The sequence below is a fragment of the Dreissena polymorpha genome, chromosome 7 (assembly GCF_020536995.1).
Source record: "Dreissena polymorpha isolate Duluth1 chromosome 7, UMN_Dpol_1.0, whole genome shotgun sequence".
In the NCBI taxonomy this organism is placed as follows: Eukaryota; Metazoa; Mollusca; class Bivalvia; order Myida; family Dreissenidae; genus Dreissena; species Dreissena polymorpha.
The window spans coordinates 54,768,477-54,796,043 of record NC_068361.1 but is presented as its reverse complement, the minus strand read 5'-3'; the positions used below and the strand labels follow the sequence as shown (position 1 = coordinate 54,796,043).

Here is a 27,567-nt window from a genome sequence, read left to right as displayed (position 1 = left end):
CGTGCACGTTTTAATGTTTTAAAGTGTAGACTTCCCCCAGACAAGTTTTGATCTACTGAAAGACGACACTCATGACAATTCCAGTATATACCCCTTCTCTCGGGGAGTGGAGTTGCCAAAAAGCCCCCAATAACCCTCTTCTTGTCTGCATTTATTATGAATGAGGATGCTTTATAGGCCATAACAGCCCGTATATCATCTGGTTTTATGGACAGGCATTTTTTAAGGGATGTGTAGACAAAACAAAAACCAATTCATGAATAGTTTCTTTACTTGGCTCCCTAGCAACATAAAATTATTAACTGTTGACATACAACTCTGAATATCCATTTTATGGAAGAACAATAAAACAGGTCATTTACAAAGATAATGATTAAAATTTGAATATTATTATCATGTATTAAGAATAATACTTCATAACAGTATCAGCAAAGCATATAGCAAACAAAGTATTTCTCATTACATCAAACAAGGCATTATGGACAAAGAAATTAATATAAAAACAAAGCATTAAAACAATTGCCAAAGATTTACTGCCCTTAATATATAAAATTACATAGTAGAAAATACTTCAATATTGCTGGCAATATCCATTATTAAAGTGAAAACAAAAGTACACATGAATGCAAAAGGCAAATAAAACTAACCAATAAACGTGTACACAGCATATGACAATTATGCGTGAAAGTAATCTAACTACCATCATTATAAGTTTGTTGAACATGTTCACATGACTAGGAGAACAATGAGCTATATGCATCGGTATCCACATTTGTAACAATGTAGCAACAAAAATCATAGCAATATTAACCACCGTAAAGCAAACAATTTAGGTGTAGTCATTTTAAATTAATAAAAAACAAATTTAGTGCCAAACTGTTCTGTTTCAAGGATGCAAATTGACAACTCGAACCATTTCAAAAACATTTAGATACTATTAAAACCAATGCCTTATTGGAAAACAATCCAATTTGTTTCCATGATGTACCAAGGTATAATTTTTCAAGTCGAAAGTACAAAAATATTCATACAATACTGGATGAAATAACATCATAAGACATATGACATGGACATTTAAAATACTTCCGTACATCATTAAAATACAATTTTAGATTTTTATTTTCAAAGCATATTAATTGTACAAGATAATAATCATCAATATAATGTTGTTTTAATGCTGCCAACAGACATGTACATTCAAGTTAAAAAAAGAGTATTTAGAAGCACATTTCTAATACAAGTATGATCATTTTTAATCATCATTACTTAACAAAAACAGTCATCAAAGTTCAAGTTTAAAGACCTATATACTTTTAACATATTAAACAACATGACTAATATAAACATTATTTGTATTTTGCAATATATCAAAACAAAAATAACATACAAGTTACATTTCCATTTGCAAAAACAATAGACAAAATATAAAGTATCATAGATTTTAAATTAGGTCGGTTTTATTACCTACTTACTAAGACATCAAAAAGATTATGTAAAATGTACCAATACTTACAAGTAATCAGAAAAAAATAAATGGCACATAATCAATTTCAGAGTTCTTTAATTCCTACACTACCAATGGCAATACGGTTTAAACATCAAGGAATACACACAAAATATTTCAGGATGGAAAACGGGCATTAATTTGGTACAAACAATGAACTATTTTTATTAATAGAGTACATGTGAACCAATGAATGACAATAAGAGATCTTGCTATTCAATAAACATCATTAAAATAGAGCTAAGACATGGAGCATATCGAAACATATTCATATTTTTTATACATTTTTATAAGTCATACATGAAGGACCCTAAAAGCTACACAAAAGCTATCTGCACAAAAAATGGAAAAGAAAGATGATTTTCGTAGAAATTTTAACAAACTTCAAACATATGTTACACAACTAGCCATTAATAACACAATAATCATGAGGGTCAATACTATATTTATATACGTGTTGAATATATATATATGTATATACGATCACCTGAATAACTATGTAAAAGCAAATACAGTTTCCAAAGATTTAACACATGACAGGGACAATCATTTATTGTTAAAATATAAATTCAAAGTGCAGTTAATGAAGAAATGTCTACACAAAAAAGTGAAAAGCACGAAGTAAAACAAGTCAGTGCAGACTGAGTGAGCCCAGGCCTGGACCCCTCCTCTGGCCTCGTGCCTGCCACAAGGCTCTATGTACAGGCGCTACAGAACAAACCAACAATGTCTCAGCCACCAACAGGCTTCCTAACATCAACAACAACACAGCTTCCCCATTCCAGTGTTTCCAAGCAACCAAACATAGGTATCAACAGTTGGTTAGCATGTACATTGTATGTACATGATGACAACTTTATATCTTTGTCAACTACACACTAGCAATTAATTAACAATCGTGAACAATTTAAAACATTTAATTGTGATGATAAGGTAATTAAGAGATATTCAAATATTATTCGACAAAATAATGAAAATAATGTCATTAAAACAACAATTAATAAACACACATGTTTAGAATAATGTTGGAATACAAGTCAAAACACATTAATTAAAACAAATATTAGCACAAAACAGCAATGATATAACTATGCATTAAAGTCATTTGGATACAAGAAAACTCAGTTTTTCAATTTCAATAGCAAACATGTTATAAGAGATGCAATAATTATCTATCTACAATGTATCATGACAACACAAGAGGAAATATATTTCACAACACATTACAACATGTGTGTTTAAAATGTGCAAAATCTAAAAAGAACATCATCAGAAGTTGGAATACCCATACAATATTATCAGTAAGATGCATTATTATGTAATACAGCATAAAACATAGTAAGTCTTGTTTACTTATGACCAGAACATGTCTAAACAAATGGAATGTCAAGATGAAGGTTTAATGTTGGCACGATCATAGTAATAATTAACATATAATTTCTTCAATTATGCAAAGCAAAACAGTTTGATTTCAAAAGTAACATTAACAGACCAAGATAAAGCATATTTTGTTCAAGATCAACACACACCTGTTAACGTTGAAAACAAGCAAGAAACTAGATCAATATTAATCATGGATAAATCACTGGTTATGATAAAAAACACAAGAAATGTGCTAACATGCAGAACACTAAAAATGGGGACATGATGTGTGATACAATCCAGTACAGCTAATGTAGCATTATACATACACGAGAACTTGAACAGGTCAGGCGTCATGAAACACATCATAAACCTGTGAGAAAATACAAAACAATACTCTGGCTAAGAAGCAATCTACACAGAATCAGATTTTAACTTACAACAAAACTAGTATATTGTTGTTCAATTTTTTTTTTAAAGATTTATTTAGTTATGAAAAGCCATCATGAATTGTATTTATTAAAAAGAACTGATACCTCAAATCCACTGGAGAAAGGTTATCTGGTGCGCAACTAGACTCACAACACACAACACTTACCTTGCACAGAATCAAGACATCACACTACTACGTGCACATTCTAGATTGATTTCATGTTAAACTTAATATATTAGTAACTTTAACGTCTTTAAGATTCTAAGGAAATTCCAAAGAAATGAAACAATTAGTCAATTGAAAATTAACAAGATGTAACACTGACTTATCAAACAAGTTTTTATTAATAACAAGACATAATGCTACTCGTACTTACCATGGGAGGGAATTGCTTAGTCTTATATGAATCATACAATTTAATATTCAAACAAATTGAAAAAATAGCTGTCATCAACAATTCAGTTCAATAAAAATTGCAATTTCAAACAAAATATAATATACCAAGTGAACAATAAAACGTATAATCAATCAAATTTTATGTCAATTATCACAGACGAGTCCATTAATAAAGACTATCGAGTGTTTCTTACATCAATAACAACAATGCACCGTGTGAAATAACCATATCATGAACATGGAAAATATATATATATTACATACATGAAGCATTGAATGTTACATAATCAGCGAAGCAATTATCAATAGCATTCATTATTTACAAGATGTTATCCATACAAAAACATGTATCAAAATTACCAATGTTGAAGTAGATACAAATATAAATAAAATATTATGGCAAACTTGTTGAACCAATAATGCAATAATATGAAATTTGTTACGCAATGTTTACAAAAGAAACCTTTAATTGATAAAAATGAACACTATACAATCAGAATTTGGCAAGTCGTAAAAACTCATAAAAGGAATTAATAATTCAACTGAGCATATTCATGGTTATGTAACACAATGCAGACTCAAGACTCAAATTGACAAAATTTGAAGATTTGCAATTCCTCACTCCTTGGAAGCATCTTCCACGTTGTCGATAGGTTGAACCAAAGATGTGCAAGAACTTCACAGAAAACTCAGTAACAAACATAAAACATTGAGATAGTAGGAGACGTTTGATTTTTAAGAACCACCAACTGGGTGAGGCCTACCTCTCCAAGAGCAAGGGATTGAACTGTGGTGTGTGCTGTGTTGTTACTGCTGTGGTTGCCCCCCCTGCTGTCCCCCGGCCGCAGCCTGCTGCTGCTGATGCTGGGCTAGGATGGCGTTGGCCTGCTGATACATGCCCTGCTGTCTGTAGTACTCCGCCCAGGCCTGCGAGTAGTCCGGCTGTCCAGTAGCCGGGTTTATGGCTGGTGTACATGTAAAAAAGAAACCTCGTATACGTCTGGAGCTACAAGCATCTCAAAGCACAGGGTACATAACACTTAAGCCTCCCTCTGGTACACCTGAGCTTAATGTAAGTGCATAGTGTTATCCAAGATACGCATGTGCAGTTTATGCAAATCCAGGATGTCATTATCATTTAATCTTGTATTTTTTGTTTAAAGGAAGATCCAAGTTATCCTGTTGTCACTAATTAGCCTGTGGTCAGCTTGGACAACAATTCTCACGTGCATCAAGCAGATTATCACAGAGCAAGGCTTATTTACATATGGAATTTGTATCATGGTTGTAAATACGAAAACAAAACAAACATCACTCAATTTTCGTTGTGCTTAATCAATATATATTTAATATGAAACAAAGGAGATAAGCTTTAATCTATGGGTTTGACTGTCTCAGGGTCTACTATCAAACTCCAACCAATAGTGGTGGTGTTAGCGAATCCCTGACTTTCCTATTGCACTAACATATTGCCCATCAGTCTAAAAAGATCTTCAGGCTTGAAAACAGATAGTGCTAGAACTGAATAACAAATTGATGTTCCACTTATTCTTTGTACTAAATTTAGCCGTGGTGAATCATGGTGTCACAAAATGATAAAACTGGCAAGTTTAAAACATGTCTGTGAAAAGAATAGAACATACAAGGTGCATTTCCATAAAAAGTCAATCAAAAGTTCTGACGACTAAATTTTAAGTATTCATAGTTGGCACAAACGGACCAAAGCCTCAGTATGAGCTTTCAAAATCATCATACGCTAATAACACCCAATGTAAAGTTTATGACAGTTATGGAGCTGGTAAACATGTGTATCATTGAAAGTCTTGCAAATTAGCCCCCCCCCCCCCCCAACTATGCTGAATGCTGTAGATGTCAGGTTGTGTTTGTTATCTCCCGCTGCCCTGGCCTTACTAGGTTGTGGTGTACTCTGCTGCATCTGTTGAGGTTGCTGGGGTTGCTGCCCATACTGACCGCCCGCTACCTGCTGACCATACTGAGCATAGTACTGGGCATAGTAGGCCGCCCATGCTGCAGCCTGAGGGTCCTGGCCCTTACCTGCGACCACAAGCAAACACAGTTAAAAATGTCTCCAAAAAAATTCAGTTTTGGCCTATCAGTCAAAATTACAAATAGTTTCATATTCAAATATATCCCAAGAAATCTTTCACATCTAGTCAATAAAACATGACAGATATGAAGTTCCCTGAATTTACTTTGGCACATGACGACACCCACATTTCAACGAAGAAAACATGGGCTCTAATATGTGCTTTCAATTATAATATGCAGATAGAAGAACAACAAGTTATCTTAACCACTACAGTGTTTGTTTAGATGTTGCATACAGGGGAAATGCACCTAAGTACCAGGATGTCACACTACTTACTGGGATCCCCTCCACCAGGAGCCACTGGTTGCTGCCCCTGTCCTGGGAACTGCTGATTGTAATTTCCCCAGCCCTGTGGAGCACCCCCATAGCCCGACTGGTTGGGTCTAGAAGAAAAACACTTCCATTTAGTTCATCTCATTCTCATTAACATCTTTATAACATTACCTACGCTCAGGAGTGAAATAACGTAATGCTCAATTTTTGTTCATTACACTGGTGTTATTACACTAGTTATATAACTGTGAAATGACGTCATTTTTTTTACGAAATTATGTCATTATTCCAGCAAAGTTCTTCAGTTAAACTCTTTTACAATGTGAATAAACGGTGAAACAAAATAACAGGAGGGCCCTAAGGCGCTCACCTGAATGCCAAAGGAACAAGACTATTCTGAAAAAAATGCAAGCTGATTCATGAAGATTATTTTGGACCAAAAAAGTGATTTAGGGACAACTGCCCCCCCCCCCCCCCGGCGGCCATGTTTTTCAACAAACCATTACCATTTTCAAACTCACTCAAGCTATTGTTAGAACAAATGTTCAGATCAAGTTTCATAAAGATTGGATAATAAATGTGACTTCTAGAGTGTTAACAAGGTTTTGTAATAAATAGCCATTTAAGGAAAAATGCCACGCCCCCTTGTGGCCATGTTTTTTAACAGATCTCAACCATTTTTGAACTTAGCCCAGATATTATTAGTTCAAATATTCTGACCAAGTTGCATGAGCATTGGACTACAAATGTGACTTCTAGAGTGTTAACAAGGTTTTACCATACAGTAAAGCCATATAAGGAAAACTGCCCCGCCCCATGGCGGCCATGTTTTCATTCAACTGGAACCATTTTCGAACTAGTCCAAGATATTATTGGGACACACGTTTTGACCAAGTTTCATGAAGATTGGACTAAAAATGTGACTTCTAGAGTGTTAACAAGGTTTTACTATAGCCATATAAGGAAAACTGCCACGCCCCCTGGCGGCCATGTTTTTCAACCAACCGGAACCATTTTCGAACTCGTCCAAGATATTATTGGCACACATGTTCTGACAAAGTTTCATGAAGATTGGACTAAAAATGTGACTTGTTAACAAGGTTTTACTATAGCCATATAAGGAAAACTGCCACGCCCCCTGGCGGCCATGTTTTTCAACCAACCAGAACCATTTTCGAACTCGTCCAAGATATTATTGGGACACATGTTCTGACAAAGTTTCATGAAGATCAGACAATAAATGTGACTTCTAGAGTGTTAACAAGGTTTTACTATAGCAAACTGCCACGCCCCCTGGCGGCCATGTTTTTAAATCAACTGGAACCATTTTCGAACTCGTCCAAGATATTATTGGGACACATGTTCCGAGTAAGTTTCATGAAGATTGGACAATAAATGGGGCCCATAGAGTGTTAACAAGGTAAATGTTGACGACGCACGACGCACACCGGACAAAAGGCGATCACAATAGCTCACCATGAGCACGTTGTGCTCAGGTGAGCTAAAAAGAAAATGTGTTGGTCATGTTATAAATAGAATCTTAGATTCGTGGTCATGTTGTATTGAATTTATTAAACTCAGCAAGCCTCGTTTTTATCTTTACTTAGATGACTTGTTTAATAAATTCAATACAAAACGACCACTCATGCAAGATCCTATATATATTGTGTAGAGAAGAGCAAGTACGCCATTATGAGAATTTTTGTCTCAGGGTCTACTATCAAACTCCAACCAATGTAGTGGTGGTGTTAGCGAATCCCTGATTTTTATATGGCACAATACAATCAACCATATCTCTGATCAGAAATATTTTGTCAGGTTGTGCCATTCATTCTTAACAATTACCAACTATATTCATTTCAGAACAACTTAATTTCATACTGTATGCCTGTTGTCAACATGTCCAGCCTATTGCCAATATGCCTGTTATTATTTTACAAGCTGCACCAGGCATATGGTTGACCTTACACTATATTCAATTTATTAACAAAATCAAAATAGTCATTATAAATTCACATTGCCACGGGTTGTTTGGGACTATAAATAGTGCATTGACAAAATATGGATGATTAAGAGTTTAAAATGTTTACCTGAACAGAATTTTCCTTTCCAACAATGACAAGCAGGTGGATATAATTTTCCACGATGTTATTTGTTTTTCAGACATGGAATTGCTGCAGTGCTTTGCTTTGAATATTTTTTTAACTTTCACCGCCTGCACTATTTAATCTTGAGTATACTCTTCTGAACATCTTTTCCTGACAGTTTCGGTTTTGTAACGAGAAAATTGCTAATGTGAGTTCTTGAGCATATCTCTGTTTAATGGCGACATTTTCCAGAACTTTTTATGACAGAATTACTTTTTTATAGACACCAGCCAGAACCCGTGTCTATGTAAACTTACTTCAAAGATAATGACCAAGAATTATCTGCATTTCTTTTTTCCCTTTTTCTCTTTTCACAAATGTTTGCTGAACAATTGCTATTAATTTCAATTTGTTTTCAGCCAAATACAGTTCGTAATGATAAAACAATCCTTGTCTGTTGCCCTGATAATCTATAGGTAAAGGCTGTTTTCCCTAAAGCTAAACACTCTAACAAGCCCTTGTACCTACCCAGGCCCTCCCTGTGGCCCTCCATACTGATCATATCCCCCATGTCCCTGTGGACCTGGGCCCCCGTATGGCCCTGGTCCTCCCTGTGGGGGACCCCCTGGCCCTCCAGGACCACCCCCGTACATGTCCCCTCCTGGACCATCCTGAAATACATCCAGTACAGATTGATGATCAATAAATCAGTTATACAACTTTTAAATAAACTTATCTACTTGGTTAAACTGTCAAGTGTTAATCTATTTGTTCAAAAAGACCGATAATCAACAATGTATAATGATATCGAGATCTTTCCTATCTGTCCTAGAGACTCACATAGGGAAGGCCAGCTTTCTCACAGATCATCTGGATGGCATGCTGGATCTGACCGGGTTCACCTCGGATGTTGAATACCTTCTCATTCGGGTTTGGGCCTGGGTTCCTTTGCAACTCCACATGGGCTCCAGTGGTGCTGTTGATGTTTTTAATGGTCTCTCCACCTAGAAAAACAGTTTAATCTATAATTGAAATTGTGTGCACCATTTTGACGAATCAGTACTTCATGGAAAGTGCTTTGTACAAACAAACTGAAGTTTGCTAATTTTTTTGGACCAACAACTAGCAATGCATTCTGCTTTATGGAAGTGTATAAACAATTGTAAATAAGCACTTACCTTTGCCAATAACGAGTCCACACTTGTCAGCAGGCACAGAGAACGTGGTCTGGTCCTGGTAGTTTCCCCCATCAAAGCCGCCAGGGCCTCCCATACCTCGCCCAGGGCCCTGGTTGAAGCCACCGCGACCACCACCTCTGCCTCCACGGAAACCTCCGCCACCACGCCCCATACCGCCATCTCCATACTTGAATACAAACACACAATAGGGTTACAAAACAAGGTTACTTCAAGTAATGGCAAGTTAACTCACCATTACGGAGCGTTTTAGAAAATGTTATATCAATTAACTTAATGTGGATCAAGGTTTGTGTAACAGCTGTCACAAGAATATGAAATAACTGTTAAGAATCTGAAACAAGACACTTTTGTCAAATACAAACTAGAACTTTGTCATAGGCGTGACGAATATCCCCACATGAAGAGCGGATCAAAACTTTAAGTACTTAAATTAGGGAACACCATACTGAACAAGGGCTGTTTGTAAAACATGCATGCCCCCCATATGGGCTGTCCGTTGTAGTGGCAGCCATTGTGTGAATATGATTTTTGTCACTGTGACCTTGACCTTTGACCTAGTGCCCTGAAATTCAATAGGGGTCATCTGCAAGTCACGATCAATGTACCTATGAAGTGTCATGATCCTAGGCAAAAGCGTTCTTGAGTTATCATCCGAAAATCATTTTACTATTTCGGGTCACCGTGACCTTGACCTTTGACCTTAAAATCAATAGGGGTCATCTGCAAGTCATGATCAACCTACCTATGAAGTTTCAGGATCCTAGGCGTATGCGTTCTTGAGTTATCTGAAAACCATTTTACTATTTCGGGTCACCGTGACCTTGACCTCAAAATCAATAGGGGTCATCTGCGAGTCATGATCAATCTACCCATGAAGATTCATGATCCTAGGCGTCTGCGTTCTTGATTTAATATCCGGAAACCATATTACTATTTTGTGTCACCGTGACCTTGACCTTTGACCTAGTGACCTCAAAATCAATAGGGGTCATCTGCAAGTCATGATCAATCTACCCATGAAGTGACCCCATGACCAAGTTTTTTGCCCGGAATGGCCCATGTTCGAACATGGCCTAGAGATCATCTAGATAAAACTTCTGACCAAGTTTGGTGAAGAGATGATGATAATGTACTTGAAATAGAGAGCGGACACCGTACTGAATGTGTAAAATGCATTAAGTGACCCTGTGACCTATTTTTTGGCATGGCATGGCCCATGTTCGAATATAGCCTAGAGATCATCTATATAAAACTTCAGACCAAGTTTGGTGAAGATTGGAAGTAGACAACTTCAATTAAAGAGCGGACACCATGTTGAATGTTAAAATACACACTGAGTGACCCCGTAACCTAGTTTTTAGCCCGGCATGGCCCATGTTCAAACTTGGCCTAGAGGTCATCTAGATAAAACTTCTGACTAAATTTGGTGAAGATTGGGTGAAAACTACTTTAATTAGAAAGCGGACAACATGCTGAACGTTTAAAACGCACTCAGTAACCCCGTGACCTAGTTTTTGACCCCGCATGGCCCATATTCAAACTTGACCTAGAAACATCATCGAGATACAACTTCTGACCAAGTTTGGTGAAGATCAGATGAAAACAACTTGAATCAGAGAGAGGACTCTTAATATGGACCAACCAACAGACAAGTTCACTCCTTTATACCCCCATAAACTCTGTTTGTGGGGGTATAATAAATCAATAGACAAAAATCTTTAACAAAATGTTAAACCAACTACAATCTTACATATAGATTCATGATGAAACGAGAGATTGCCAAGCAATATTGTCCCCTACCGGTGAAACTCCACCATTGTCAGTAAAAAATTATTTTTTTTTTAAATATTTGTTGCCATAGCAACCAGAATTCTTGACGTAGGAACAAAATGAAATGACGTGCATACTCTCCATATGCCATCTATCCGGGTTTCAAGTTTCATGAAAAAATATGAAGAACTTTAAAAGTTATCGCAGGATCCAGAAAAGTGTGATGGACTGACAGACACACGGAGCGCAAACCATAAGGCTCCTCCGGTTTCTCTGGTAGGGGACAATAATGCATAATACAAAATCATACATACATGAACAACAAAGCAATCACAGTAAGTAATGTGTAGTCGAGTACTTACATTGGAGTTACTTACGTTGGAGTTATTCAGGAGGTCCTGAATCATGGCTCTGGCAGCCTGCACCTTGTCTGGTGGTCCCGTGATGGAGCAGACTCGGTCTTCAGAATGACCATCGTCCGTCTTGAACTGGACCTTGGCCCCAGTCTCCTGCTGTATTTTCTTGATCATCTCTCCTCCCTTGCCGATCACTATGCCTACAGCTGCCCGGGGTACAGGCATATCCATGCCACCACCTCCGCCTCCTCCTCCCCCTCTACCTCCTCCACCAAACCCTCCCATACCATTGGAGAAGCCCTGCAACACAACCTCAGCATCAGAATGGACAAAGCATGTGTGATAAGTGTCTATTCAGGAATCTTGAAAGAAATGTTTTCACTCATGTATCAAGAAATCGTTCAAATCTAGTCAATAATACACGACAGATATGAAATTCCCTGAATTTACTTTTGCACATGACGACACCCACATTTCAACAAAGAAAATATGGGCTCTAATATGTGCGTAACCAACCATTAATCTAAGCTTTTAACAAAGGCAGGTTGAAATTAAAAAGATGCTTCAATACTCCAGCTACGCAAATATTTAAACAAGGCCTGTGTTTGTGAAACACAAGGCCGACTACTGTGCTTTGCTGCCACACAGCTCTTTTTTTAGAGAAAAGTTTTAAGTCCATGGCCTGTTATTTCGACAAAAATCAATGAACCAGAATGAAACTTACACTTCATTTGTAAATGATGTAGGACGACTTAACATAACAAAAATCAGCATAATATTTGTTAATGTTGTGTAAAAATCCTCAAGAAAACGGAATGCCAGACGGACAGTCGGAATACTAAATGCCACCGGGCACATACAAAAATCATTGTATCTGAATCTGTTGTCTATATATATATATATATATACATACAGGGTCTTCCCCAGGCCATTTAAGCGCCCCTTGCCGGGGCACTTGAATTTCGAAATCAGAGTCCCCGGGGCGCTTGAAATTTTCCGATCAGTGTATTCTTCAGTAAGAGAAAGTGGAGATTGTCCAAAAACATCAAGGTTTCCCTATCAGTGTATCAATATTCCCTGTTTTAAAAGAGCACTCGGTACCTACTTTCACAAGTAATCCCCATAAACACCACATGGGGTAATGGATAATCCACTGATAAGAGAATAGCATGACGCGCGTATCGATTATTCTAGCCACATTACACGGTCATTTAAATGCTGACAAGGATGTATCTGGTAACTTTCCAGTCGTCAAACTGTGAAGTTCATCGTCCAATCGGTTACACGAATGCTTATGAGGGCGGGGTTAACTATCGACCATTATTTTTGATTGACGTCGGGCATGAAGTAAGAGTTTATGGCAGCTTGATTAGCAAGTAGTTGTACCATTTGAGTAATATAAAACCGGTAATTAGTACAGTACAGAACATTAAAGACGGTTTCGGGCATCATCATCACACATCATCACACCTTTTTACTGTAAACAAGTGTTACCTATGACTCATAATTAATACGAGAAATTAATTGCAAGTGGTAAACAATTAATTATTATAGCGGTTACAATGTGATATCAATTTATTTAATTCCAGTACATGTATATTTCAACATGTCCATTTATAGAAATGATTCACCTCGTTTTTCTGACATTTATTCGACACGTAATGCGCTTTAACAAATTTTCGTTGAATTAATTACGCACACTTGTAAATGTTTCGTCCGATAATCGATAGTTAGAAGACTGATGATGGCAACCGGCCGTGATCCTCGTGGACAACGTGAATTTCATGCATAATTCCGTCAAAAGATTTATTCGACTCGTAAAGTGTGTAAACAAATTATGGTTGAATTTATAACGCAACGGTTAATATTTGTTGAAATCTCAAATGGGAATAATTAAATTTGTAATCCGAAACCAATTACCGTAAGTCGATGTTAACGCGTTTTTAATCCGAAACACACTTCCGAATGTAAATGTTACCGCAACGTTAAATATTTTTGCTTCAAATTAGCAGTGCAAATTTATTTTGTGTCGAATCTTTTTCTCAATTAAAAAGAGCGCAAAATTATGCAGCATGTACAACGTCGCGTCTATTGCATACAAATGGCGTGTATTGAGCGTTTTAACAAGCACACAACAGGTCAGGGGATCGACGCATAATCAGAGGCAATATTTCATCAAATCTATAAATAGTCATTTAAAAAATGGCAAGGTTTGTGTTAAAGAATTAACTGAAAGCTTTTATCGTAAATATTTACCAGAAAGAGATTAATAAAAACGGAATAAACGGGATTATCGGGTAATAAATAGAAACTTGAAAAATAGTAAGTATACAGTAATAGAGTCGGGTTGAAACGGATGTATTGGGGAATCGTTCGAGATTTTACTATCTGTGCGGAAAAGTTTTAAAACAATTAAACAATATTAAAAAAAATATTTTTAAATGACTGGGGGATTTTTTTTTAAGAGTCATAGCGCACCATATGATGTCTTTTGACGCTGTTTTTCTTTGAGTTATAACGCACCACAGAACGTGAATTGACACGTTAAATAAATAAAAAAATCAATATATATATATATATATATATATATATATATATATATATACCAAATACTTTAAATTTAAAACCATGCCATATTAAAGTAAAAGCTGCAATACACTGCCACCAATACACATGTTTTTTACAAGGTTAATCTATCTAACACAACCAGTTCCTTGCTTTCTGAGAATGGTTCAAACAAATTTACAATCAAATCTAAATGCAAGGTTTAATAAATGTTTATATATGGATATTGTTTAAGTACCATGCCATCATCCTTGGATGCAAGAAGCTCCATAACCATCTCCTTGGCCTGTTGACATTTCATCTGGTCGCCAGAGATACGCAGGGGCTTCTCATAGGCTGTGGGCGTGTTGCTGTCCTGGATCATCACCATCTTCACTCCACACTTCTCCTACACATACACACAGTCTATATAGGTACATAACCACTGATTCATCAATAGAATGTTATTGTAAAACTTTTGTTTTATGTAATCTTTATCCACTGTTTTAAAACACAATTTAAAATACAGGTTGCATAAAATATGGTAAATGATAAATAATAACTGTAGTTGTTAACAAGAAATTTTTGTAGTTTACACAGGTTTCAAAACTAATTAGCTTACAAGTCAATTTCAAACAAGAGATGTGTTTGTCAGAAACACAATGCCAACTAACGTGCCGCTTTGAATTTTTGTTTTACCTTTGACCTTGAAGGATGACCTTTATCTTTCACCACTCATTATGTGCAGCTCCTTGAGATACACATGCATGCCAAAATAAACTTGCTATCATCAATATTGCAAAAGTTATGACCAAGGTTAAAGTTTTGTGACACATACAATGACAGACAGACAGGCCAAAAACAATATACCCCCGACAGGGATCATATTTTTTTCGGTTTTGTCGGTCCTAGACAGATTGGGGTCGTGAAAGACCGATTGAAAATCCCAAACAGTCGGTCCGATTTTGCGTGTTAAAATTCCCATGTCACGAAATCAATTACACAGTGCACATGCTAACATAGATCTACCCTAATTACATTCTTATCTCCAGTAGGTGTGAAAACCATTCACTGCAGTCTCTAAACCGGTCAGGACCAGTTTATTGCGTGTCAGCCGACTAGTATCAAAGTATGACACCCAAGCAGCGAAAATTCGCGCGGTTGTGTATTTATTCATGCGTGAATAACCCCGTGTCTATATCCATCGATAATTTCACTGGCTTATACCTAGCACACTAATCTGTCCGTAATGTGTAAAATCGTTGACAGTTTCTTCAGAGATGAAAACTTCATTGTTCATTATCCTCGTGGAAAGTGTGCATTTCATGCATGATACAGTACACTTTCATATAAACAAAGAAGAAAATCGGATATTCTGCAATAATTCATAATTATTGTGGGCGGACCTTATACACTGAAACACGCGCTGTAACTAAACAAAACATGCCGATACATGCGTAATAATCCGGCAATAAATAAATGAAAGTTGCGGATCTGATTGACAGAACAGCCGAAAGTTATTTTTATGGGCGGAACTTCACATAAAATAGTACACAAGAAAAATAATATACATTGTATAAATCTTTAGTAAAAATCGTGTTAGAATCAAAATAATTCGTGTACTTAATTGTTTGTTGTTGAATAACTCACGACCGGAAGTTTAGATGCGTGGTTTCAAATCACTCGTGCTTCATACGCATCTTAACTATCGGCCGTGGGGTTTTTGACAATAAACTATAACGTACACGAAATATATCTCAACTATTTGGTTTTGTTGTTGCCAGTATCCAACCTACGCACAGACATTTGTTAGGTTCAGTGCATGTATGTAAGCTATTATCGAGTCGACAACGATTTAAAACATCGGTATAGACTTACACAGATAAATAATAGATATTGACAACGATGAAAAAAAGTCAGATACAACAGCACACGAAACAACAATAAAAGAGAAAAAAATATCATAAAACCAATTGAGAAAACTCGTATGTTCCGTTTAAAAAAGATGCCAAAGGCAATTAAACTTGTACATTTATTATACCACCTTCATGAATGGCAAAATCAATGGTATATATGTTGACATAGTTTGTCATGATTTCGGATATAAATTTTCGGACACTTTTCCCCCATTTAAATCCAGACCGATTGATGTTGCGGGAAAATATGATCCCTGACCCCCGATCATTCCATGCCAGGGAATAAGAAGATATTTAATGACTAAATGTACAGGAAATACAGAGAACATTATGATTAAGCAACAACACAGACAAAGACTGAGAGTTGATTTAACTTCCCCTGGTTTATTGCATGTAAATTGTTACCATCTCAAAAGATGTAGGGGTCATAGTTTATTCTCCATATTTTCACTTCACTTAACACACGCGATCAGATTTGTACACAAATATACCTGGAGTTGTTTGATGGTCTCCCCTCCCTTGCCGATGATGAGTCCGACCTTGTTGCCGGGGATCATGATCTCCAGGTTACCAGACATGTCACCGTAGCCATGGTCTGAGCCCTGGGCACGCTGGATGATCTTGTTGATCTCCTCTTTTACCTTCCTGCAGACAGTACGCATACAACTTTATAACTCCCATTTGTAAAAACACACAAACAAAACTTTTAATTATGCCTTTCGAATATTCAGATGTCTTTTGACATAATATAGCCAGATAAAACATTTTCTACATGTGTAACCAAGCACAACCCTCTCAGTCTCTGTGACATGACACATCATGTAATCAAAGAAATGTCCTATTATTTACCATTAAATATTAATACAAGACTTGTGCAAGCTAACCTTTGATAACAGCTTTATCTATTATATAATGAACAGAAGAAGCAAGTGACTTACGCGATAGACTGTGGTGTCCCAGTCAAAGTAGTAGACCTTTCTGGCATTCCATTGCTGTCTACAAAGTCAAAATCTTGACAAGTGAGAACGCAGTCCCCTGAACTGCTTAGATTACTATCATCCACTTACACATTATGTATGAAAAGTGTTTGTTTTTTATCCTGGCTTTAAATGTTATTGTGGCAGAATTGGAGCAGATACTCTGGCTGATACTAAGAACACTTCCTTCACATAGTGATCAGCATAGATATTAATTCTAATTATAAATAAATATGCCATTAATAAACAAAATGTTAAACAACCTTACCTGGAGCAATTTGTATTTTACAGCTGGTCTCAGCTTGAAGTCTGGTGATCTGTTCTCCACCTTTTCCAATAACTGCAAACAGGGACAAATGCACCATGTCAGTCCAAACTGATTAACTAGAGATCAGAACTTTTAAGATATGGTCTTATCCAGCAAAGCTCTGCCTCAGAATCAACTTCCACATATGTGGTATTTTTTAAGCAAAACCTTAACATAAGTGTTAATGTCATAATACATATATTGGTTGTTGCAATATTCAAAGATGGAGAACAAGATAATTAGCCATCCTTCTCTTACTGAACTTTTCTATAGCACAGAACTGGACCAAAACAAGTCAATGAAATCTTTGTAAGGCCTCCATTGCGCAGCTTTATAAAGTGTTTTGGCTATATTGTATTAAAAGTCTTTTTCCTCACCACTTTGGGAATGGTTAAAATAATATATTCAATTTGTTTACCTTTCAATATCATGCATTTGACATCCTCAGTTCAATGCTATTTCAGTAAATTGTACAGCCTGACAAACATAATAAAGCAGAATATGCATATGAATCTGATAATACACATTTCCACTAACATATAATCAAATCATGTTTGTCTCTTACCATTTTCGAACGATACTCATCTTAAATGCTTTAACTTTGCGAGTAGACTGAACTCCAATTTTCCAACACTGGTTTCAGTGACACACATTCACTGTGCAGATTTCTAAGAAATATTTGTTGTTTTTATTGCAAACGTAGTCCTAAGCTTTAATTGACACACGCATTAAATTATTCCCTAATAACCATATATCTGTTTTTAATTTGAATATTATTTATCATTTTTGCCGTTCTTTGTAATTTCTCCTCTGCTTGCCGCCATCTTGGACGATGACAAAAAAACAGGCTTGCTCAATCGTGATACATCGGCCATCACCGATATCCTTCGCAATATAGAGATGTGTGGATAGCAATGTTAAATCATATAGATTAGGATTCATTTGCGAACCTTAAGTCAGTTGTCGTTCAGCTACAACTCGATACGCTCGATTTGCACTCGTTCTGTGACATTATCACTGAATAACTTCAGGTTTTTTTCCACTTTTTGGGAAGATAGCCCATGGCTTTGGAATTGGGAATTTTATCGGCATTTTCATGAAATTGGGAAAATAAATTCATTAGCCTTTTTTTCCACACGAAAAGTCCACTGATTAGGGAAATACTTAATTTGATATAACTCTTTACAATCATTCAAATTAAAAGAAAAAACTCATATAATACTTTGTTATATGTAATTGAATTACAATTGAGATAAAATACACATAAGACTTCTTTCTAAAAAAAAAAAAATTTTTTTTTTTGGGGGGGGGAAATTGGGAATTTTTTGCCACATTTTGGGAAAAAAGTATACTTTTTGGGATTGGGAACATAGCCGAATTTTGGCTATAAAATCGGGCCAAAAAAAACCCTGAATTAACATTATAATCTTATTGGGTTAATTAAGAAAATTTGGCATTTTGAAAGGAAATTTTGGTCACATTTATTTGGGGGAAAAAAAATGATTTCTGCAATTGGGCTGCAGCCAAATATCGGTGGTAATTTAGGGCAAAACAAGAGATGTGTTTGTCAGAAACTCCATGCCCCCTACTGTGCCGCTTTGAATTAAAAATTGTTTGATTATATCTCTTTAAAAACTATTACTTCCCTTGTGAACATGATCTGTTCCTGCTAAATGATATAAAACAGAAATTATCTCCCTTTAAAGCTTGTTACTTCCCTTTGATTTTGTTTTTCGACCTTAGACCTTGAAGGATGACCATGACCTTTCACCACTAAAAATGTGCAGCTCCATGAGATACACATGCATGCCAAATATCAAGTTGCTATCTTCAATGTTGGAAAAGTTATGGCCAATGTTCAAGTTTTCGGACGGACGCACAGACTGACAGACGAACTGACAGTTCAACTGCTATATGCCACCCTACTGGGGGCATAAATATCACTATTTTAATAAAACAATTTAATGAATTTTGTTATTATCCAGTATTTCATTAATGTCATTTACTCTATAATCACTTTTACAAGTATAGAAGAAACACATCAATTTTAAAATTAACTTTTTAAGTCTTAATAAGCTTTATTTTTATATCAATAAAATCATTTTGGCATGTTATTCATCATACTTCCAGCTGTCAATTAATTTTTCTTAGCTACTTAAATTGTTATGTTTTTTGCCAATGTTTGTCCATGGATTGATGATAAAACTGATAACAATAATTTATATTAAAACATTTCAGGGGTCAATAAACATTATTGTTGCCATGAAGCAGCATAAAATACAATCTTGTGATTGAAATTCATCTTTATAATTCTAATAATTTTTAAGAAAACCTTAACAGAAGTGTTCATGTCATTAACACATATATTGGTTGTTGCAATATTCAAAGATGGAGAACAAGATTATTAGCCATCCTTCTCTTACTGAACTTTTCTATAGCACAGAACTGGACCAAAACAAGTCAATGAAATCTTTGTAAGGCCTCCATTGCGCAGCTTTATATAGTGTTTTGCTAGATCATATTAAAAGTCACAAGCTCTGTAAATCGGGAAAATTGGTCTAATTGGGAATGGTGCCGTTTTGCGTTGCCAACTTAATATAGACGAAAAACACTGGTTATACATCACAACAAGAGATGTGTTTGTCAGAAACACAATGCCCCCTACTGCGCCGCTTTGAAATAAAAAAATTATTTGTTATATCACTTAAAAAAAATATTACTTTCCTTGTGAAAATGATCTGTACCTGCCGAATGATATAAAATAGAAATTATAAAATAGAAATTATCTCCCTTTAAAGCTTTTTACTTCCCTTGGATTTTGTATATTGACAATGAAGGATGACCTTGACCTTTCACCAGACAAAATGTGCAGCTTCATGAGATACACATGCATGCCAAATATTGCAAAAGTTATCGCCAATGTTTAAGTTTTCGGACAGAGTGAGACGCACAGACAGACGGACTGACAGTTCAACTGCTATATGCCACCCTACTGGGGGCATAAAAAAACAAGAATATAAGTGAAACTGATGGATGCTCCCCTATGATGCGCTTTGTCAATCTATTTGTTAATAACCACCTAAAAAAATCTATTATTAGCCTCTGTGATCATGACCCCAGTGACCTAAAACCTCATCAAAAGATAAAGGTCCATGCAGGTACCTACATGCCAAATATGAAAGAGATCGGTAAAGTATTGAAGGTGCTATTACAAAACGGTAACAAAAGTGTGACGGAATGAAGGAAGTACGGAAGGAACTCCAAACTGGCAACTATAAGTTCCCCATTGCAACTATGTGCTCCCTGAAAATTTTCGGGGAGCATAAAAATTATTCTGCAATGTGCAGGTCCACTTAACATATTGATGCTAGTCATATCTTAAAACACGTATGTAAAACATTTTTTTTTTTAATTTGTAAGCGACTTTCTAAGTCACAAGCTTACGTGAAGTGTTAATAATTAAAATACAAGATTCCAGCTTTTCTGCAAGATACTACACAAATATGCAATAATGACGATAGTTTTAAAGAACATAAATGTATAGCCATATATAGCGTTTTGTTGTAATTGTTGTTTTCAACTAATTGATTAAATAAAGAAACCCATGTGCTTTAATTTACCAAAACTATTATTAATCCATGATCATTGTTCAACTCAAGACTTGATTGGTCAGCTTCTATTACTCACTGAGTCCGACCATCCTGTCGGGAACCTTGTACTCCTCTGTGATGACCATCCCCATGCCCCCCATCTGGTCTCCCTGTTGATGCATTCCGCCCTGAGGTGAGGATACTCCTAGTTGCTGGTTGATTCTTGCTGCTGCTTGTGCTGCGGCTTGTGCTGCTTCTGTGTTTCTGTGGAAACACCAGCAGTCAGTCAATCAGTATCGGACTCAACACGATAAAGTATTTATTCAAATTTATTTACTTAGTAAAAACATATTGTTTTGGGGTTTGACAAAAATAAATATTTCCATGCAAAAAAACAAACAGAAACGAAGAATATCCGATGTATTCTAACTTCTATGAAAATTATGTATTAAAGTAAAGTCAATTACACAATTTATGGGAAAAAAATTACCATTAACAATAAAGCACTTAATAAAAAAAGAAAGTATTTGGCAGAGAACATAAACCAAATTATGTATAAATAATCAATCTTCAGGATGTGTAACGAGGTTCACCAAATACACATGGTTTAATGTAAACTTTAGAATGTTTTTGACAGTCACATTGTCTGCAATTGAATGAAATGGAATCAAAACATGAATAAAATTCAAATTGTCAAAATGTTCAGTTTGTAAGCTACAGATTTGAAACAAACTTTACCACTAAACATATATGCTCAGTTCTTGAGCTAAAATCAAGAAACTTAAAATGAAAGATGCAGTTTAGTACAAAGTGAATATAGAAATTTTGAATTCTCAAGCGTGCAAAAAAACAACGTATAAAAACGAAATGCAAACTGTATTACTTAGCCAGTTTACACATGATCACGCATAACCAAAGTCGTTTCTTCAAATAAGCAAGAAAATAGGCAAAGCACAAACACAACAAAAAGGAAATAATTACCTTGATTGATTTAGGCCTGGATATCCACCTGAGGCTGCAAGGTAAGAAAACAATGTAGAACACTGTACTACTTCACAATTCACATACAACCAGTTACGGATTTACTAGGGGTGTTAGTGTTACATACAAATGGTGTACACTCTACTGTTAGCAATACTCCATAGAAATGTATAGGCAAGTACATTCATGCAAATGATAAGTTACATTGAAAAGCTTTGTCAATCACTGTTAAATGATTGTCGCATGAAGAAGGTAAAAAGCTGGTTTCAAAACTGACCTCACAAATATCATGATCAAACAGAAATATGAAGATGATGATGAAATTATATTAAATGATGTAACTGATACAAATGTTTTATTTATAAATCAGCTTAAAAATCTGTTCCCAGCTAGGGGCTGTATGTCAACCTTTAGAAGCACTGCAATTCATGGGTAAGAATCATGAAACTGTAGAAACATCGCTTGGAAAGCACTGTTACAATTATGTATTGAACATCTATCAAATTAGTGCAATTTGATCTTCATTGGTAAAGGAACTTTTTAAAACAGTGCATAGAGTCTTATATACAGATTTTTTCATTGCTTTAAGTTGACTTTGAAAACAAACTATATGAAAACTATTTAAACAAACAGAAAAAACAAGGTGAAATACAGAAATAACAGAGGAGAAAATTATAACTGTAATGTGCCACAAAAAACTAGGTTTGAAGAATATTTTGAATTAATGCAGACCAATGTGCACCAACTTGAAAGATAGGTTAATACACAATTGTAGCATCCAGACAACACATCAATGGATACAGTTCTGCTGTCTCAATGTTATCAATTACACAATTTACAAATAGACATACTCAACAAATTGCAACATTGTGAAGTATACATGGGATCTTTCAACTTTTTCTATGTGAAGAACATAACAATGTTTAAAAAACTGTTTATCTTTTTTTTTAGCAAAAACTAACACAAGTTACCACAATGTGAATTATACTTGCATATTTAATGAAAAATTAGGTGTCAAACAATTTATACAATTGCAGAAAAATCCCAATATCAAGAAAAGATCAAAACATGTCAACCATTATGAAATACTGAACTAAAAATGGCAAAAAGTACAATTGTAAATGTCAGATTTCAGGGTCTATAATTTTCTCCTCTGGGAAAGATTATATTCAAGAGCTCCGATGTAAAAAGCGAACAAGTGTTGGCTGCTTCAATTCAACTGTAGAGGGTTAGGTACCCTCTCACTGCAAAGTCATTCTAGCATTGACTAACAATCACCAAATTTATATTTTAAAAGTATGTGCAATATAATTAAAACATATTAGCAAAACATTGCATACAAGGAATTTCTCATTTATGTTTCTATTCTATTGAAACATTTCCCCAAAATAAATAAATTAATACATTATTTTAATATCAAGAAAGGGAAATTGTTGCAAGAAAACAACAAAATATATGAAACATCATCAACACACAAATACATTTTTGAACACATCTACAAGCAAAGATCTGTCCCACACCCTGCATTCACTGGGTGGCTACCCTCTACAGTCGCCGTTGTCACTAAGTTAGTACAAGGAAATTCTTGATTGATTTTGTGCCCTAAATATTCTGAAGACATGTTTTTCAGCGACAGCAATACATGAAGTTTACAGTTTGATAAAAACGGTGCAACATTTGCCAGCAGCAAACCGAATACTGTTATGTCAAAGCATGGCATGTCATTTTATACTTGAAACTATTGCTTTATTCAAAACACATTTACAAATAAACAAGTATTATGTTTTTTAAATGCTACGGTACTGAATAATATAATACATCATTGCAATTTCAAATATTCAGTGACCAATATGGAAAGTAAGGAAGTCACTGGTCAAACACAACAATCACAGAGCGCTAATTGACATGACACAATTTACTGTAGAAAACCCTTGACCTAATGAGTGAAAAGTAACAACGTTAATTGCGCAGCAACACTCCTGCAGTGCAGGAGCAATATGTGAGGGTTATAGCATTTAAAACACATACGATCCTGCATGAACGGACTCCGTTTAGCTTCTGGTTCGTCTGAAAGGAGACAATTAGCAAACATGGTAGTGGCTTTACAGCCTACTAAAATTAACTGAAAGAAAGTTGTTCAGATGGACCATTTAACATACAACAGATTAAACGTTATTTGCAATAATGAAATGTCCTTTAATTGTCAGGATTTCCACACCTTTTCAATGACTGTCAAAAAAAACAACATAGTATGTGGCACAAACAGAAGAGCATTCTTTCAATACAAAAACTGTCATATCTTTTACATTTTACGCAACCACCTGATTTTGGTGCAATGAAACACTAGATTTAAAGGAAGTGTGGTCCATTTTATTTAAATTTTAAAGAAATTATTTAAAAAATCCAATGACTTTCAGTTAAAAGTGTTTCCATACTACTTTCGAAAAGTAGACAAATATGAGTTTGCAATATATTTGGAACCACTTTCTTCTGAAAATCTAACAGAGCTCTCAGTACAAATTTTATGGAGTATAAACATATTCTTCGTTCATAAACAGTTGGCATACCGACAACAGTCTAATAGCACATTTTTAAAAACTTCAGCAATAGAAAATAAATACCTAGATTCTCATCCAAATTTTTGGGAAAATTGGGGCGGGCGGGTGAGTGGGTTTTGTTTTATATTTTTATTTTGCATTTTATGTGTCGGACCTATATACAAGTAATAAAATGTTCACGAATGTGTTGGTTTATATGCATAATGCCTATATGTATGTATGTATGTAAAACTATATAGAATAAAAGAAATACATTATCAAAATTTGACTATTGTGTTTTATGTTACCCTTTGAATATCATGTGAAACATATTCTGACATCCAATAAAACATTAACTAGACAAAGTATTAAATAAAATACAAATCTGTTACAGAACAGATTAAAATTTCCTAGGGAGCCGACAGCTCGACTTACTGTAACATTGGGTGACACCTGTGTCAATTCTAATTTATTTCGGCCAACTAAGGCACCTACGATTTTTGGGTGGGCAAATTTCAACGATGGGGGCTCTGAGCTCCAGATAAGGATTTGTGAAATTAGTAACAGTACTGCCACTGACAGAAAGAAAAGGTTTAACGCTTAAAATCATTTAGTACCTGTACTACCATATCCAAAAATACAGGTAGTACTGTACTACCCGTGTTCTTGGATATTGAAGGGTGTATAACTGACTTAACAGAAACATTTGCAGCAATTATAATTAATATATGTAGTTCTTAAACAGTTACTGTATTAGGTTTTCCATTCTGAATTATGATACAAACCCAACTACACATTAAAACTCTTAACTAATACTATTTTTTCATTTTTCTTGACAAGAAAACACAAACCAACTAGTAAGCTAAGTAAATGAACACTTATTTCACGGTCTCATCCATTTCCCATCGTGTTTTCTAACGTTTTAAGCCACCGATGCAATCAAATCGTTAAATATCGGGGCGCGATGTCTTTTTCTGGATGTACAGATTTAATGTCAGGATGGTTAGACGACACCGTATGTAGTCATTATATGACAACAAAGTGTTGTTTTGAACCGCTTTCGGTTAAGCCGGCATTCCACTGCGCGCAGACATATTGTTTTTGACGGATTTGCAATTTACAGGTAATCACGCGACAGAATAGACAAAATATATAAACCCAATCTACAACTTTTTGGTAATTTTAATTAACGAAAAGCGCCGTTAGGTTAGAGACCAACAAATCACGCCGCGCCGACGCAGACGAATCGATACTGCCAGATTATTTTGGTAAATGCGTAAAATGGATATTAAAGTCGCGATTGTACATCCCGTATAAAAAATAAATGCGTAAATCTTCATTAAAAAGGCGTAGTTACGGCTGTATGGCCCTTATCTGGGGGCTAGATCATACCAACCACAAATGAACTCATCGCACAGGTCCGCAAGAGTTAAAGTTTCTGCACATTTAGATACCCTGTACCAATCTTTTACGATTATAATGCTGTTTTTACATCTCAAAATAAGAAACATTTTGTTGTTGTTCGCGCTCGATGACGCTCGTGCGCCGTTAAAAATCAATAAGCGTCTCGGAGACATTGAGTTGCCGATTCGCACTTTGCTCTTTTCGTACTTTCAGCCGTTTCGTCCTAAGTATTTTGCGGCTCGATTTTTAAGGATTTTTTCAAATAAAAACCGTTCGGGCGGGACGATTTTTTAGGGGTGGGCGGGGATGAGAATCTAGGTATTTATTTTCTATGGCCTTACAAAAAGTTAACTTTTGTGTTTTAGAGGTATTTGGTTAAGTGCGTTTTTAATAATCTTTAAAATGGTTAAATAAACTAAAAGCGCACATATTCAGTTCATCTAACAACACTTCATTCTATATTAAATCTTAAAACTTGTAACTTATTTATTTATTCCCAAATCAACATGTTGTGGTACCAAAATCAACTGCTATATTTAAAAGCTTAATGTTTTAATTGGCATTCATACAAATTCCTGAACATCTGTTCTTACAACTCCAAATTTGGACTAAGAACCCTCAACATGTTGTGCTCATTCATGTCAAGAGAGCTCAACATTTACTCACCAAAATTATTTGGCTCTGCGTCAAATGGTCTTTTACCTGAGGATATACCATCCCCTCCACCTTGCCCAGGCTGATTGATTTTAGCAGCGATCTGAAAATTGCAATGGCATTTCATACAACATTACCTAGCCCACCATATGGGGATATCCCATTCTTGCAGCAGCACCTAAACAGCTACAATGTAAATGTTGTGAACACAATGCAAATGGTGACAGAAATCTACCCAACAAAGCCAAAGGAGGGATGTGAATACACAAATGACCATTCAAAATTCAACACATTTGTGAATGAAGAGGAAGATAAAATATTTCAGCATGAATAGCAAAATATCATCATAAATAGCAACATAAAAACTCGTTAAAACAAACCTCTGTGTTTAAAGAATATATTTATAAAAGTAAATCAATGACTCGAGTCTGAATACACAATAACGCGAGAATGTTCCAATTGATCGACATTCGACCGCGTGGTCTTTTTTTGTCCCGCTCAAACATGAATTTTCAACAACCTTTTCTACTACGCATGGGTGATACGAACAGGTAAAATTTATCAATCATCTGAAAATTGCAATATTTGTGTAAGATATTACCTGTCTAGCTCTTGCAACTGCGTCAGCAAAGGCAGCCTGTGGGTCCATTCCTCGGTACCTCACTCAGTAAAAAGTTAATGGCGGCGCCTATTTCGCCCTGAAAGACCGACAATGCGAAACGCTGATTGGTCGATAAACCAGCGTGGCTTTCTGGGTGAATTTTTACATATTACGGTAGATTGCAATTTACCCCTAAAATTAAGTGTAATTATTTATTTTAAACAATGTAAAAAAGTTTCACAATCGAAGATTTATTTTATATGTTGGTATTTTTGCTTTTTATTCACTTCTATTTTTAAAATAATTTTTATTTGCTATAATCGCAGTATACAGTTAGTTTACAATATACTAATTCTAATCCGTTTTTAATAGCAAGCCTTTTAATTTGTTGAAAATAAAGTAGATCTAAACATAATTCTTATCTGGATAAATTAAAGCAATAAAAAGGTATACCATGGGATATAAAGGAAAGAACTCGACACTAATCAAATTTCACAATATGTTTTTAAACATTTTTGGCTATAATTATGAAGAATGTTACCCGCCTTCGCGCAAGTTTCTTTCTG

General features: G+C 35.4%; 1 protein-coding gene across 11 annotated transcripts; it reads right to left on the bottom strand.

Moving 5' to 3' along the window:
* Positions 1-253: 253 nt before the first annotated feature.
* On the bottom strand, positions 254-27,154 carry LOC127838322 (far upstream element-binding protein 1-like). Of its 11 annotated transcripts, XM_052365997.1 has the most exons (17): positions 27,002-27,153; positions 26,413-26,503; positions 23,834-23,872; positions 21,806-21,839; positions 20,922-21,088; positions 17,196-17,267; positions 16,889-16,961; positions 16,442-16,595; positions 14,294-14,443; positions 11,497-11,790; positions 9,344-9,530; positions 9,006-9,169; positions 8,694-8,836; positions 6,082-6,188; positions 5,607-5,750; positions 4,460-4,669; positions 254-3,239 (listed from the first exon to the last, which is right to left on the bottom strand). In XM_052365997.1, exons 1-16 carry the CDS (start codon positions 27,047-27,049, stop codon positions 4,503-4,505), a joined length of 2,034 nt encoding a protein of 677 aa, XP_052221957.1. In that variant the 5' UTR covers positions 27,050-27,153; the 3' UTR covers positions 254-3,239; positions 4,460-4,502. The 11 variants fall into 11 exon arrangements, with proteins under 11 accessions (XP_052221957.1, XP_052221958.1, XP_052221959.1 ...); XM_052365998.1 differs by having other exon boundaries at positions 254-4,660; positions 27,002-27,154; XM_052365999.1 differs by having other exon boundaries at positions 254-4,669; positions 11,512-11,790; positions 27,002-27,154.
* Between the last annotated feature and the right edge of the window lie 413 nt (positions 27,155-27,567).